The sequence below is a fragment of the Copadichromis virginalis genome, linkage group LG2, assembly GCF_057382275.1.
Source record: "Copadichromis virginalis isolate Kocher_CV1m ecotype Utaka linkage group LG2, C_Virginalis_male_GT1.1, whole genome shotgun sequence".
Taxonomy (NCBI): domain Eukaryota; kingdom Metazoa; phylum Chordata; class Actinopteri; order Cichliformes; family Cichlidae; genus Copadichromis; species Copadichromis virginalis.
In genome coordinates this window covers 21,167,029-21,184,054 of record NC_140619.1, presented here as the reverse complement: position 1 = coordinate 21,184,054, position 17,026 = coordinate 21,167,029, and the positions used below count along the sequence as shown (strand labels likewise).

Below are 17,026 nucleotides of genomic sequence, written 5' to 3'. Positions count from 1 at the left end.
AATGAGGCATTAAAAGAAAAATGACTCGCCAGCTTAAAAGACAGTTTACTAGAGTTTACTACAACTAAAATAAAATGTTTAACTTCATATCAATTAATATTTTATACTAAATATGATATATACACCAGTAAAATAATGTGATAATGTGAAGCGCTGGTAGACAAATGAGGTGCTGAACAACGCTTTGCATCTGAAGCTAATTATTCTCACTGTGATTCTGGAAACTGCATTAAAACTCATTAATTATCGAGTTTGATTCCCGTGCATTGGCGTGTGCATTTTAAAAAACAAACACTGTGTCTGTGCTGACTGCTCCAAGAGTTCATTTCTCAACAGAAGAAGAACCCAGGTGAGGTTTATGGCTGCTTGCACCACAAACAATGAGTAACATGGTTGTTAAACCAACAGTCATCATGTAAGAGTCTCAAGTTTCCCTCTTTGTTTTTGTATTTGATCTTTTTTTGCTCTCTTCTGGGGTAAAGTTTAGTCATTTAGATGCTGCATGCTCCCATTCAGTCACTAGCTAGTTGCTATTGTCTAATACTTCAGATGTGGTGTGCAGTGGGTTTCTGTAAAACAAAAAACTGCACTTAAGACCGCTTCAAGAAAGAGGAAACTGAAGTGCTGCTAAAAGTTATTAGTGGGTTTGTCACTGCAAGTGACACTTGCTGAGTTTTTGATATTGTTATGTGTGAAAAATGAGCAACCTGTAACATTTAAACACACTTCTGCTCTGTCACAAACCCATGTGATGGTCTCTACTAATGGCAATCACATTACACACTTTAATACAAAAATTGATCCAAAAAAATGCCTCAGACAAATCAAATTTTGCACACACACCAGACTCGTTGTGTTGGTACAGACTGAACTGTAATGACAACCTGCTAACATTATGAACAGGACCTAGCTTAGTGTAGCCTACGCGTGTTAGCCCTCTAGCATTAGCAGCCACGTTTGGCACCGACTTGGTGAACCAAGTGCTGGTTCTTGTATGGACATCATGTATTAGTGCTCTACCTTGAGGCGGCCCTCTTGTGTCCCATCATCGGTTCCCTGCAGTAATACTTTGAGGTGGTGCGCTCTGGGACCTGAAAGATCAAAGCAAAATAGATTTAATAAAACCACGTGGACACAAAGCTCCCGCCTGATTATTTCATTTTTTGTTTTCAAACTAAATATTCTGTCGAGTCAAAGTATGTTAGAGCTAATTCTAAAAAAGGTTTATGTGGTTATGAAACCTTTACATTTACAATGCCTGAAAGGCTGCAGAGCAGAGTGCAATAAAATCTTTAATAACCCTCGAGGAGACATTTATTACTGAGAAACTAATGAGACCATTTGGCTTTGCTATTTCATAACATTTCAATGTTGCCCCTCTTAACACATCAAAGCCACATCCAAATCATAGAGTGTGGAAATATTATCTGACTCGGAGCAATTTCTCTTTTCAGATCTGTGTGTGTGTGTGTGTGTGTATTTTTCGGTCAAGCAGTTGGCAGCCTTTTAACCTCTCATCTCTTGGGTCAAGTGACAAAGTCACAGAGAGGAAGACACACCCAGGAATGCAGGAAGAGAGCTGTGGAAATACCTATCGTCCTTCTCACGAGTTGCCCACATCCTGCATCTGCACAAGCGCAGACACCCACAGAGACACTGAGCTGCACCAGTGTCTATCGCTTCCCGTCAACTGTGCTAGACACGTCAAATATAAGGCTTTTAAAACATTTTTTTAAGAGCATTTCAAAACCTTTATAAATTTAGGGATTTATAAAAATGCCCTCTAAGTTTCATCATAATACTATTCAGAGGGTAAGTTATGTGAATTCAGGCAACAGGAAAAGTCATTAATGTCTGCCTCATAACTCACACTGTAGTGTTGTTTAACCCAGTGTTTTCACAGCCACTCCTTTGTTTAAGTCACCACACTGCAAGAAAGTGTACTGACTTATTAGCTGCTCTCTCTATAAGCACCATATGGCCTCCTGTTAGATCAACAACATAACACAGCAAATAGACAGCTTTACTGCACCCCCCTGCTGTCTCTGTAGTACTTATAAGTTGTTTCATCAACCCCATATGGTGTTCTGTTGGTAAATACACCGACTCTGTACATCACTTAGCAGGGAGAGCCGCGATATTAGCAGGTGAGATGAGGTAAATGTGAGAAAGATGATTTTAGTTGGGGGCATTTCACAACAAACCTCGAGGTAAAACACAGTCCCTTCCTCCCCTCCTATCTGCTGCACACACAAAAGACTGACGACAAACACGCCAGCCGCATAACAACCTCGTGCTCAATGCACCACTTCCTTAGCTGGGCAACTGATCAGAATACAAGATGCCAAATACACACACACACACACACACACACACGCACACACTCTCTATCCTGTGCTCATGTGATGCAGGACACAACAAAGACTTCCTCTTTTGGTGGGAGCCAGAAGAACAAAATGCATCACTTGAACTTATGTCTCGTTCACGCCAATCATCAAATCTGCACCGTGACCCAGTAAGGAGCTGGAAACTAAAAACAGATGATACTCACTTTGGGTGGAGTCTCCACAGAGTCCCAGAAGACACTGTCAGTTGGGGACACGGGAGAAAATAGGGACAAAGGGGAGATGGCCATGTCTGACATAGAGCTGCTGTGTGGGGCATCCCGACTTGAACGAAGATTTTCATTCTGGGAAAAAAAAAAATGTAAAAAGTTATTAAATAGTACCTCGTGACAGCACTTAGCATTTATCCGAAATGAGCATATTAGGCTTCAGTCACACTGGAGTAAAAGCAGGACGGCAACCTCCGAGGGACCAAGAAACACCAGAGGTTTGTGAGTAAATAGGCCCTGTGACATTCTGGGGACCTGTTCGGGGTGTACCCCACATCTCGCCCCCTGGAAGCTGGGATAGGCTCCAACATCCCCCCAAGGAGAATGAATAGTTGGATGGTGATTTTGTTTTTGTTGTCTGGGGCTAATTGCAAGTAGTTGTGGCACGAGCGTGCAGCAGCCTCAACCTCTGGTTGACCACTTTTCAACATAAGGCAACAAATCTTGGTCTGACTTGGACTGAGGGTAGTCACTTTCTAGTAGGTTGGCAAAGGGTTGTGATTAATTGCTATGTCATTTATAAATGTAGACAGATTGTCAACATGTTGCAACTAGTGCAACTTATCTGCACCATCAAAACCCAAGTTACAAAGGTTTGTGGCAGGTTATTTACTGAACACTGCTGAAATTTAACAGTGAAAAGCATATCTTCATCCAACATGCACGATAGTTGCTGCTAGGAATGCTCATTTATTTGGAATTAGAGTTGCGATCAGAAAGAGTGCGTAATTGTCACGGCTGGATGTGTCAAAACTGTGTGCAGTGCCAAAACTTTGGCTTTGTCCTGTTGCTCCACATATTCCTCCTCTGCAATAAGACACATTTTATTGAAACGGAGCAGAACTGAAGTGTCAAAGTGAGGAGATGGAGAATCCAGATCCAGTCCATGTCGTTTCCTTCTTTCCAGCGAGCAGAGCAGCTTCCAATGTTTCAGGCATTTATTCACGTTACTAAATCGGTACACAATCTCCCTGTTGTTTCTCAGCAGTGCGCACACACAGAGGAGCGGCAACATTTATTTCTTAGCTTCTTCTTTCTTAAAATCCAGCTATTAATTGGACTTTGATATTTGACCGGCTATGCTATTATTAATAAGAAATAATGTCCAAATGCAACGGGACAAAACGCTGTTTTTAAAACTTCCATCTGTAAGTTATTATACACGTTAAATCCTTTGGCTCTGTATCATGTTTTACAGCATCATGATCCGCAGGTTCTGTGAATGACGCAATGAATGACAGTCAAGTTAGGGTTGATCTTATCACTCAGGAGTGTTCCTGTTCCTCTCTATCAGCTCATCACAGCTGCACCATCAGTAGCAAAGCCAACAAACTACGCACATAACATTTCTTCAGAGAGCAAGGCCCTGGTGCAAAGCTCAGTTTCACATACTGCAGAAAAACATAAATGCAAGCATTTATGCACACAGCACAATAACAGCATCTTCATTAAGCTGCTGGACACAGATTCGAGGTTTCATGGAGGAATAGTTTGTAACTTCGCTCCACCCGAGTCTCTCTTCTCAGGACCACGCACACATTCTGTTACAGCAACGTGTAACAGAAGAGTTCACCCTTATAAACATTTATTCTAAATGCCACGTTTCAGAGAGAAAAACAGAAACCCTGCACGCATTATTCATGCCCTCATTTTTGATGAGCAAACTTGCTCTTAATAAAATGCAGGTGATTAAAGAAATGAACAAGCTATGTCTGCTTGTTGGTACATTTGCCACGTTTAGATCTGGCCCAGTCTAAGACGGTCATGTTTGATCTGCAGATTGTGCATTGTTGGCTGTGTGAGTCCACCCTGGTTCAGATACAACAATACAAGTCTGATGGGAACAGACTTAATTAACTGCACTAATGCCCTTTCCTACTCAAAACTGAAAGCTGCCTTGTTGCCATTTCATCACTAACTTAATGCGCCAAAGTTTGAAGACAGCAACTGCCTGAGTGGTCCCCAGACTTGGTCCCCATCGTTGAAGTGATCCTTTCAAAGTTAACTGCAATAATTTTGGTCACACAGCGGTCTCCATTCATCGTTTTCTCTAGTGGGACTGTAGCCTTACCCAAAGTGTTAGAATTGCACAATTGCATGCATGAGCTATGTGACACATCTGTTGTATACCTGGATGAAGTGAGCTCTCTGCATGGCTGGGGTACAAGGACTAGAGCTGCTTCCGGAGCCCAGCCTCGAGTGCATCTGGCCAGGAAGACCAGCAGCTAAAAGCAATTTGGCTAAGTTTGATTCGTGGAAGTCCATCTAAAATATAAAACAAACCATTAAGTTTGTTTATGTCTGTTGTTAAATAGACATAAACAAACGGACACAGTCGTCTGGTTAGGAGCGAATCTAAATGAGGTTAGAATGAAGGTTGGAATGAGTTTTGAATTTTATCATCGAGGTGTATGACATTTTGAAAGATGCCATTTCTGAGACTGTGAAAATGTTTCTAATGAGAAGTGACTAAAGAGACAAAAATAGCCTGTGCAGGAAGAAGAAGGGCAAATTAAACCGATTCTGAAGTGTCGTGGGTGAAAAAAAAAGTCTTGATTTACTTCAAAGTTTATTTTCTTTAACAGTTTATACACTGAAATTGTCCACATAACTATCGGGGGGTCTAGTTTATGTAATAATGTGCCTTTAATCTCTCAACAAGCATGTAACAACATATGAAAATATAAAACCTCAAAGGGAACTTTTTATGCTGATCTTTGCACCATCTTTTCATTCTTGGACTCTAGAGTCGTCTTGTCAGGTTCTTGGTTCAAAATAATCCTCATCTATCTTATACCGGCGTCTTTGTTTAACATATACAGCTTTCCCTTTAAGCCAACCCTATTTTAATAAAACTTTCCTGTGATTCGCTGCCCCTCACAAGCAAAACATTTAAAGAGGAGATGGCAGGCGAGATGTGTTTCTGAGAAGAGCATATTATGAATAGTCTCTTATTACACGGAACCAAAGGCTAAAATAAAGGAAATCTAAACAGAGCTGCCATGAAACTGTGCATTTAGACTAGTCTGAAGACTGAGCTGAGCTGCCCTAATGTTTAATATAAACTATTGTACAGTATAGCTTTGAAAAATAACGAAAAGCATATTATATTTGTGACACAGCTCTGCTTCCCTGACATTAAAGTCCTAAAGGCAGACTCTGTGAAGCCCTGACTGTGTTTCAACCTGTTCTCCTTTCGAGGCGCTCAGGCTTAAATATTTTCAACATGTTCAGAAATTTGTGGTTTGGAGAGTGTCTAATATAACATCAGGAGCAGAAACAAATGTTTTTCAATCACCACGATCATGTGACTGTCTCAACATATTTCTGTAAATAACACCAGTGGGTCATGTTCATGTTCCTTGTGTGGTTTAGCTTCGATGATATGAATAGAGGCCAGAAACCACATGCATCCTCAGCCTCCACCCCCCACAGACAGTCTTTCATCTGTCATCATGCATTTACATGAAAAGCAACAAAGCCAAAGCTGATTAAATCATCACAGCGTTGCAAAAATGAAATGTTTGCACTTTGACAACAAATAAAAAAAGTGCATGATATTCGCACCGGTGAGCAAGAAGAGAAAGTACAAAAAGACCAGGTAGGGTGTAGAAGAAATGAAGATGTTAGCAGGCTGAGGGGGGCAGGGTTTACCGCTGAGCTCTGACTGACTGGAGAGCGCCTGGGAGAGGCGGCGGCGGCAGCAGCAGTGTTCCCGCTATTAGCTGTTAGCTTGTGGGGTGATGCCACAGGCATTTCTCTTTTCCTCTGCTGCTCTTTCTCCCTGTGTCTGTGGTCGTGTTGCAGGGACAGGAGTTGGGTTTGGTCCTTGGGCAGGGTGCGGTGGGATCTCCTGCCCGCTGAGGGCTGCTGATGCTGGGCCAGGGGCTGGGACTTGGCTTGCGACTGAAGCCGAGACTGCGAATGCTGGGCCTTACGCTGAAGCAGCTGGTTTGGAGCCACTGCTCTCTATGTAGCAAACATGAAGAGCAGAAATACAAACTGACAAAGCCTGGAAGTGTCCTTCTTAAACGGCGTGTATACTGTGTTACAAAGTAACACCCAAACAGTTTACAAAGCTACTCACAAGATTCAAATGTAACACAATCACATGAACAAAGACAAACTGAAACGTTTCCCACCATCTTTGCTCATTTAACTACTAGTAGTAGTGTCAAAGTGATTTAAGTGGCAGATGCCCCATGAACATGAAAATGTGATTTTACTCAAATGTCAATTATAGCGGGACAAATGGACTTCAGCTAAATGTACGTATAGTTTATGTGGAATAACCCTTTTTTTGATAGAGTGGTTTTTTAAATGGCCTAATGGCTTAATATGCACACTTAAAATAAGTGTTTTAACTGTACAACGGTCACTTTTAAGTCGTCAATTTAAATGGTCATGCTTAGCAATCAATTGTAGTAGAAAAAACTAAAGACGTGGCTATTGATTTTCTTTGCTAACAAAATTTCGTTTTAAGCTTTATTTTAGCAATCTAGTGCTGACACCCCATTTTATATGGCACCAAATTTGTCCTAACCAGTGCTACATGGTTTGGTCCACTCCAACTCATGTACAACTAACTCTGTACATCTGTATCAAATACAGTATATAACTATATGCCGACTATGAGGGTAACAAAGGTCATTTGTGTTAAATGTTAGCTGTACATCCCCAATGAAAAGGACACTCCCAGGCTCAGCCCACAGATATAGCACAGAAATATAACACACACTGGCCTATTAAGCTAGTTTCAACAACACAAACTGGTAAAGCAACAAACAGGGGAAACATTCATTAAACAGCAAACACTGACAGGAATGAAGCAGTAAATAAATCAGCCAATGGTGTCGTCTGCACATCAGTATTTAACTATAAATGTATTCATTTCTTAAACACATCCAACAGGAATTTTATATTGTCCGGAACATGATTTAAAATTATATTTTTTTTTACAAAAACATGGATGAATTTATGTATCCTGGCAATATTTAAAGCAGATCAGCCTTCAGCACACAGTATCAGATCTGTTAAAACTGCACGCTCTGCTTTATGGTCTGATTTGGCCAGAGTCACATTAGTCACATGACAATAAATATGACATATTAAAGCATGAACTGTTATAGTGGTTTATTAGAGAACAGAAACACGGGGAAAGTAAGTAGGTTAAAAAAAAATCGCTTCAGGATTTGTGAGAACAATTTAACAACGACGTCCAGTCTGTGCTTAAGACAACAACTACAGCAGCTCAGGTATTTGCTGCCATCGAGGGAAAACTGCTTTAAATCACTTTAATGCAGTTTTCTTGAGAATGAGGAAACAACATGGAAGCCGCAGTCAGAATGCACAGCATAGTTTCCTAATCCTGTTTAACTAAACTGCGCCTGAACACAAGGCCTACACACAGAAACATTACAAACACACCGTCTGCTGTCCAACACTGTGAGACGGAGACAAAATAGAGAATCACTATCACTAATTTCAGATCTATATATAATCTCAAACCAGAGCTTGTTTTTCTTCCAGCTAAAACATAAACCTCAATCAAGATAAACATCTGGGGCCTGTTCTTCGTACCGCGCTAAGTAAGTTAGCTGGATGAGATTGTTGACGATTTCGCGTGATCCTGGATCGTTCGGTTCCCCGAAGCTCATCCGGGACTTGCTGCCATAGCAACAGAGCCGTAAGCGTAAACCTGCTCGGGAGCAGGTTCACTTTATGTAAACAGGATTAGATCGCGGCCACGCAGGTATGTCCGCGTCATTCATACGAAAGCAACAGCGATATTCCACCACTGTTTCACCATAAATAAATAACATCAATGTAACTAAAGATAATGCAGCACTTGATCCTTTTATTGATTTCACACAGATACATACAGGTCATTTCCTAAAAAAGGGAAATGTACTATTAACATTCTATTACATGTATGTGATTATTACAGATGTAATTCATATTTCAGAGTAGTAATTGCAAATTACTTTGTGTAATCAAGATGAGAGACCACGGCTATAAAAGCGAAGGTGGATTTGGGAAGTCTGTCGCAGCCATGTCCTGTCCGTATACGCGAGCAGCCCATTGCGGAAGGTGCAAGATTGATAAGGAGAGTTTTCAGAATTCAGCGTATATTGCGGGACAGACAGGATCCTTTAGCTCAGCGCGACAGTGTGCTCATAGAGAGATATCGATTTTCCCGTGAGGGTATTATTTACTTAACCAACTTGTTGACGAGGGGGTGCAGGACCACCACCTGTCTTTTTTTTGCTCTGCCCTTTTCTTGGTTGCTGTTATGAACAAACAAACAGATTATTTCAGGGTCTCTTTCCAAGAGACGACAAGCAATATAAGTGATAAATATTACCATTCTGTAGCATATTCTTATATTCCACTTTTACTTGTTCCCATGTTCTAGTGGGTCCTGTTGTGGCTCTAATGTGTAAGGGGATATAATATAACATAATATAATGTAATATAATATTGGATAATATAGTGTAATACAATAAATTTACCCTACCGCCTACTGGTGTTGGCCAGAGGGGCCGATGGCGCGATATGGCAGCCTGGCTTCTGTCAGTCTGCCCCAGGGCAGCTGTGGCTACAACCGTAGCTGCCTCCACCAGTGTGTGAATGTGAGAGTGATTGAATAGTGGCATTGTAAAGCGCTTTGGGTGCCTTGAAAAGCGCTATATAAATCCACTCCATTATTATTGTTATTAATAAATTACTTACGAGTTTGATTTGTCAGCAACTTTCTGCCAGCCCTCTCTCCTTGCTTTTGCAGCCTTTGCAGTGTTCCCTTGCGTTCTGATTAAACTCTGAAACTCCTGAAATCCCTCAATCAAGAGTTCTTGCTCTGCTGCCGAAAAATACCGAGCACGCTCCTTCGACATTTTCGCCGACCAATCAGAGGGTTGCCGATCAATGTTTCTACTATCGATGCGTAGCCCCTGTTGGGCCACCCAGTGATCTCACATTACTTCATCCAGCTATACTAATCGTCAACAACAGGTGTGTTCGGGGAACCGGAATAGCGAGCTCAGAGTTAGCGCGATGATTTGATCTTGGATGTGTCATTTGATCTTGGATGTAGTAAGCGACGTACGAAGAACGGGCCCCTGAACAGAGAAAATAGAACCAAAACAGACAACAGAGGAAATCCATGTGTTCTGTTACAGTGATGGAAATGAGTAAAACTCAGACTGCCATACTCTGCTGCTGCCCTGTGCATATCGACATAATGGGAAAACCTTTGACTAATGTTCACCTGTAGTTTGAATGCTGAACATTTCCCAGTTTCAATCATAAGAACTGTCACTATACAGAGATGTGGACGAGGTGTCTTCTGCATGCAGTAATGCAGTTCTGCTCGTGTTGAGTGATGTAAACAACCAATCGATCTGCACTCTTCAAACGTCAAAATTGATCATTTGATTTTTTTATGACACAGCAGTGGTGAGTGTTCCCACCTCTGCTCTTTGTAACTTTACGCAATTTTGGGCATAATTTAGGAATCCATCTTCACAGTAGCGATTGACCTCAAAGTAAAGCTACCGGAAATGTACAACCCTACGTCCGGTCTTAAAACAGGAAGTTTTAACAGGAACAGGAAGCATTTTCTCGTGCACAGGGTCTGTATCAGGACAGTCAGCGCATGTGCAATACTGCCCCAGGGCAGCTGTGGCTACAACTGTAGCTGCCTCCACCAGTGTATGAATGTGAGAGTGAATGAATAGTGGTATTGTAAAGCGCTTTGGGTGCCTTGAAAAGCGCTATATAAATCCAATCCATTATTATTATTATTATTACTGGGGTTTGTGCAATATAATTGATGTGTTTCCGTTATCGAAATCTATACTGTCCTCTGTTGTCCACTCTTCTTGTCATTGTTTGTTCTAGTATAATGTGATCACTGTTTTTGTCCTTGTCACATGATCTGTAAATATTGTCTCTGTATGTTTTTACTAACTTGTGTTTAACACCAACCTGTCAGAGGGTCTGCAGATGGAAATTAGCCCAAGGCTATAATCTGGCATATTTACATTTGTTAAAATGTTCATTAATATGTATTGCCCCTCTTTCTAAATAAAATAAAATAATAAATAAATAATCAGATTTCTTCACTCAGATGAACATTTGGGGCTCAAAACTGCAATTAACTTAACTTAGTAGCTGCCCACTTTAGTCACCTTAGTGCTTCTAGTCTCTTATACTCAGTTGACTGCCAGCTCTTCACTTCTCTCGTGTGCCCAGCTCAGCCTCCACCCTCCTGCAGCACAAAAGCAGCCTTCACCTGCCTGCTCTCACTCTGCCTCCACCACCAGTCTGCGTTTCTATCTGCCTGCCCACAAGCACAGTTTGTCCACTCTTGCCTCGCCAACCTAACCATCTCACCCACACCCGACTCCACGATCACTCGAAACGCAGTCTTTCCTGACTCAGTGTCATGGTAAGGTCTGATATTCTGTTTGTAGTCTAAAAAGTCAGCGAACACCAAACCAGACTGAACTGTTGAAGAAGGAAAAATGATCGACTCAAACACACAATACATGTGTACTTCTCACATCAGAAAAGATCATGTATAATGTAATTATTCTGTCAGTCTGCCCCAGGGCAGCTGTGGCTACAACTGTAGCTTGCCTCCACCAGTGTGTGAATGTGTGTGTGAATGGGTGGATGACTGGGTGTGTAAAGCGCTTTGGGGTCCCTAGGGGGGACTAGTAAAAGCGCTATACAAATACAGGCCATTTACCATTTAACAGTCAGTGCAGGCGGTGGAGTACAAATTAAGAAGTCTAATCACACCACAAAATCATAACAATACAGAGATGTGCGTCTTTAGAACTAAAGAAGGAGATGAAGAGTATGAGCATTAGAAATATAACCATGTTTTGCAAATTTTTATGTTGAAACATCTACTGAGGTTATATAGTATCATCCCAAGACAAGTTAAAAGAGAGCTGCTGGAAGCGAAAGAGATCCCATGCTGCGAGCAGAGGGATGGATGGAAGGAGGACCCAACTGAGGATAGGAGGCGTGCTGGGATCAGTGGAGAGAGAGATGGAGAGGAAAGCCTTTTAAAACAAAAAGAGATGCCAAGCTGTGATAAGGTTTGGCTTTAAACTGAGAACTGATGCTATCGGTACAGTAAAGTGTAAGTCAGTGATTCCTCAGAGACTTCTCTGCATTCCTGCAGTAGTCTCACACTGAAAATTACAAACCTCTAATGTCTGACTGAGAACTTTAAATAATAAACTTCACCAGAACAAACAGGTCTGTCACCCTCCGTAAACTTCACTTCAAACATGAAACGCAGACGATCAATTACCACCACCTGCTTCACCTCTGACTCTTCATCTGCCTTCACTCGCACATCTTTTCATCTTCCATCCACCCGAGACGCAAACAACAGCCAGCTGCTGTCTCTCTGTCTGCATTTCAGTCTTTGGGTTAAACCTTATTCTCTTGTCAGCAACACATTTTTTTCTCACCTCACATGTCAGAAAATTTCTACTTAAGAAAGATTTAAACAAATACAAGTCTTTGAATAGTTTCAATTTTACTGTCAGGCTACAAGAAAAAAAAAAAAGCTGTAACTATAAGAAATAAGAGAAGTTAACAGTTTACACTGATGCTGTTCATGAAGTGTTAAAAATAAAAGAGAATCCAGGTTTATAACACATCTAACAACATGCAACACATTCATAAGAACATACAGAGATGGTGAAAGAAAGCAAGAGAAAAAGAGACACGAGGTGCAGTCTGGACACTCCCACGCTGTTTGCTTTCATCGACCACATGAAGGATCGGCTCACATTTGGAATATTTCAAGAGAAAATTCACCTGCTGTCACTCGTATATGAGTGACAGGTAAACAAGCAAATATATGAACAAATATGAAGTGAAGGATTGTTACCTGCTCCGCCACAGAGTCCAGAGGCCTCACTGACACATCGGCACTCCACTGTCTGCCTGCCTGATCCTGTTCAGGACACACACACACACTTTAATTAAGATGTTCTGAGGTTTTGAGGAGGTGGGAACTAAAATATTCAGAGTGTGCAAGATGGCACAAAGCTTTTAGCCGCCACACTCAACTTTAAATATTTCATTATAACCTCATTTGAATTTCTCTGAAAAAAGAGAAAAAACTAAGTAGCACAAACTGAATTTTTTTTGCATTTACACTGGTTAATCAAATCTAATCTATGTAAATATTTTCAGTGATTGCACCATTGGCTTCAAATTGTGTTCACTGGGCTTTGATGTGAAGGGTCACACTAAACAGGGTTTAAGCTGAAACGGCAGCTTAACCTGATTACAAATCAAATGTCTGCAGGACAAACGTAAGCGCCCTCTGAGCAGTGATCCAAGGTGAAGCTCACCTCATCTGCGAGCAATCGATGGTGCCACTGTGAGGACGCGCAAGGACAAAACTGTTGCAGGGTGAGAACCGAGGCCTTGAGTCTACAAACTAATTACAGCTTTGTTAACAAGGAAGCACTAACAATTACACCTGAGACAGGAATCATGCTACACTGAACTCTACAGTGATACACGTGACAACAGGAAAACAAGAACAAAGCCACAGTGACATTACATATGAGTTTGTATTTAGATTGAAAGGATGTGTTAAAAGTCCTCCAAAGCAACTAAAACCACAAACACGAGGTTCAGTTCTGAGGTGAACCCTCAGAGACAGCTCGCAGCTGTCACTCAAACTGGTCACAACCACAGTCACGCACATTTTAAACCTTAATCTGATTTAAACTGGTAAGTTACTGGTAATTTGCACAATAAAATCCTCTCCTGTTCAACTGATAGAAAGATAATTTTAGTTTTAGGCACCAACACAGTTTTGTAGCAGCCTACAGACAAGCTTACTGCTGTAAAAGTGATAGAAGATAAAACTGCGTGTGCACCGAATCACTTTTATAACCAGCTTCAAGTGACCGACTCGATGTATTGTTCACATGTGTCATCTGGACCGTGTGGTTTATGACCTTCTGGTGGTATTAGATGAAAGTCACCAATCAATAGAAATAAAGGATATTGTGCTGATTTGTTCTGCATTTTGCCAGAAAACCATTTTATACTCAGGTTTAAGCCATGAAAATGTGTGCCAGTCAGAACGATGATTTAAAATCCAGTCAAACACACTGGCCCAGTTTAGCTCAGTGTGTTGAGCAGGCGACCACATGGCATATGCGTCCGGCCCACAGCCCTTTGCCGTATGCCTTCTCCTGTCTCTCTCTCCCTCTGCTTTCCAGTCATTTCTTCACTGTATCTGTCAATAAAAGTTAAAAAAGGCCAAAAACAACTATGCCAAGTTTTTGTGACGATACAGGAGGATTCAAAGCATGACATCACGATTAAAGCAGAGCCATGCTGCAGCTGTAGCTCCTTTTAAGTGACCGTCACCACTAATCCAGTGAGAACTGGAACCCATCCTGACCACTACTGTAAGAAATGTCACATTGCAACTCTTTAAAGGGAAATCAGACCTTACTTGCTACAAATCATTTAGATTTGTAAAAAGTAAGGTTGTGTAATGAGTATTCCCTTTCCAGTTGGAGAGGCGACCTCTACAGTCTGAAGCCGCTGACAGTGAACTGAACTACATCACGCAATACTTGCTAAATCAATCGATGTGTGCGATGATTGGGAGCAGCAGACGTGTTATTCATCTGACATAATACAAGATCACATCATGTGCTCACTGAACCTGTCGCATAATTAAACACACATACAGTGAAAGTTAATGAAGCATCAGATAGATCCATTACACATGCTGACCTTAATGACTTTGAGGTAATCAGACTAACATGTACAGATACCTCCCTGACACACACACACACACACACACACACACACACACACACACACACACACACACACACACACACACACACAGTAAAATAAGACAGATATTAATAGCATTTAAATACAGCATCTTCAACAAGAAGAATCCCCAGTCACTAACCTGCTCTGCAGTGTTAATATAAACCTATTGAAACCCACTGGTGTATGGAATAGATTCATTAAGCATGTGTCAAAATTAATGAGTAAAAAATGAATTTCTAAAACAGTAAAAAGAGTGTCTTTGTGTCTTTGCTCAAAATGATTGAAACTGATACAGACAGTTCACCATCTCAGCATACTTTGTTAAATGTGTGCATACAGACACACACATAGCTACAGTTACTTTGTAACACTGCCTCACAGAAAAGGTCATTCTCATGGTCTCAGGTTTCTGTGATGCAATAAACGGAGTTTTAATGAAGTAAAACATATTCATGTTGTAGCTTTGTGGGGGGGGAAACAGTCTTGATGGGGGAAAAAAACTTATTCAAACTCCAAATAATTCAGAAAACTTTCAGCGGTACAGTGAAATGTGAAAAAATGTCCAAATACAGACCTCCTCTTTTACTTTATTCTTAACCTGCACCAGTTAAGTCCTCAAAAACTGAGAAGACTACACCAGGTCCTTCATCACTCTGTTACATTGAAGGTGTGTTTTTATCACCCAAGTGACAAAGCCTGACAGGTGCACCCGCTATCAGTGCCGTGCACATCATCATCATCACAGCTTTATTTTCTGAAGCTTGAACCAAATGTAGATAGCACATGCGCGCGCGCGCACACACGCACACACACACAGTGTTTCAGTCACCTGTCACAAAGTAACTCCTCTGACAGCTACTTCACAGACATTATATAACTTTGCTCAAACTATAATCTAAAGACATGAGATGTTTTAGGGATTAGCTGTTGGAGGTCAGAGCAGTTTTGGTACCCAGGTCAGACTCTCAGGGGCCTATCACTCCTATCACTCACATATACACGTTCAGCTGTTGTGTTGGCTTTTATGTCTCAAACACAGGGGTTAGTAAGGACATGCAGCAGTCAGCCTACTGGGAAGACATTTCAGCAAGAAGTAACTTATCACTATGCACGTCTTCACTTTTGTTCCATCCCGACAGTCCTCATCAGCATCAGTAGGCAGCTGTTTTTGGCAAAAAAGGCTCTGTTTAATGCACTGTAGACTACTTATCCAGCACCAGGCAGCAGACAAAGTTAGCAGCCAGGTGACGAACACAGTGGAGCATTAAGCAGCTATGGAGCCTGATCTTCCCCTCGGGAGCTTTTTTAAAATTAATTAAACAACCGAGCACGTGAATATGATAGAAACAAAGTGACAAAGTTGCTGTGTGTCTGCTTGATGCTTCTGATCATTTTTTTTAAAACTCATCTGAAACCCTGGGAAACCATCACAGGTGGAAAACTTGTCAGGTGAAGAAGGTGGTAAAGACATGAACACGGTGGGAGAGCCTGGGACACATGTTACAGCTCATCCAACAGCTGTTTGGTCAGCTAAGAATCAGTGCTTACATCTGATGTTTTTAAACCAATCACTGTCCACCTTCACGCAGTTCAGCTTTTGTCCTCTCCTCAAGCGACATCATATTAACAAACCAAACAAGCTTTTTTGGAAAGCACCAACAACAATGGTAACTGTTTAAGATAAATATATTAAGCAGTTTCATTAAGTTGTGGTTATCTACCATATTAGCTTTGCTAATATTATCTGCGCATAGAGAGAACTGAACCATCTTGAGCTCAGGACGTGACAAAAAGGGCTCGCTTCAGATAAAGTTGCAAATAAACGTAACAGGTCTCCTGTAAGGTTATCATAACACTGCTGTAAAACCTAAGCTTTGGAAATTCACCACTACACCTACAGTGGACTCAGTATGCATGTATAAAAAGATCCTCCAACTGCTACCAAGTCAAAAGTTCATCTGCACCTGTCTCCTGTCGCTCCTCTTGTTTCCCTCATCCACTAAGATCCTGCTGTCGTGGAGCTCAGACTCCTCCCCAAGGAAGACCTCCTGCAGCTCTCCCCACTGAAAGGCACAGTCTGTCAGCTGTCGCCTCTGCTGCAGGCAACAACAAAGGGAACTGTTTTAATCAACCTAACAAATGTAAGTATTAAACAAACATTAAGGCTTTATGCTGACATTGTTCCCTGCAGTAAAACTACATAAAGTCACAACGGTCGCAGTTTAAAGACTCGATATGAGGAAGGTGAAAGAGGAAGTTAAGCACACACAATAAAATATTATATTCGCTCTTAATATTTTATTATTAATGTGTCAATGCGGAGTGAATCCTATGGAAACCACTGTAAATAACAGCACTTACATCCTCTAACTTTTGCCGTTGCTCTTGCTGCTGCTGGATCCTCCTCTGTCTGTCAGCCAGGATCTGCTGCTTGTATCGCTCCTGTTCTTCCAGCTGCTGCCTGTGCTGCTGCAACGCCTGGATGTCAAATACAACATGACCACACTTAAAATGCAACTAAGAAAACCGATTCATGTTTGACTTCATCCACCGTTGAGCGGAGTGCTG

General features: G+C 41.4%; 1 protein-coding gene across 4 annotated transcripts in view; it reads right to left on the bottom strand.

Moving 5' to 3' along the window:
- LOC146717217 (mitogen-activated protein kinase kinase kinase kinase 4) overlaps window positions 1-17,026 on the bottom strand; it is a 60,585-nt gene that overhangs the window by 18,406 nt on the left and 25,153 nt on the right. Inside the window, exons 13-19 of one of the 4 annotated variants that reach the window (XM_085473050.1) lie at window positions 16,820-16,936; window positions 16,423-16,554; window positions 12,531-12,596; window positions 6,269-6,583; window positions 4,745-4,879; window positions 2,552-2,689; window positions 1,021-1,091 (exon numbers count right to left, since the gene is read on the bottom strand). In XM_085473050.1, coding sequence (XP_085329176.1) covers window positions 1,021-1,091; window positions 2,552-2,689; window positions 4,745-4,879; window positions 6,269-6,583; window positions 12,531-12,596; window positions 16,423-16,554; window positions 16,820-16,936 — 974 coding nt within the window. The remainder of the gene's footprint in view (window positions 1-1,020; window positions 1,092-2,551; window positions 2,690-4,744; window positions 4,880-6,268; window positions 6,584-12,530; window positions 12,597-16,422; window positions 16,555-16,819; window positions 16,937-17,026) is intronic. The other 3 variants (XM_085473059.1, XM_085473067.1, XM_085473073.1) reach the window with 3 other exon arrangements.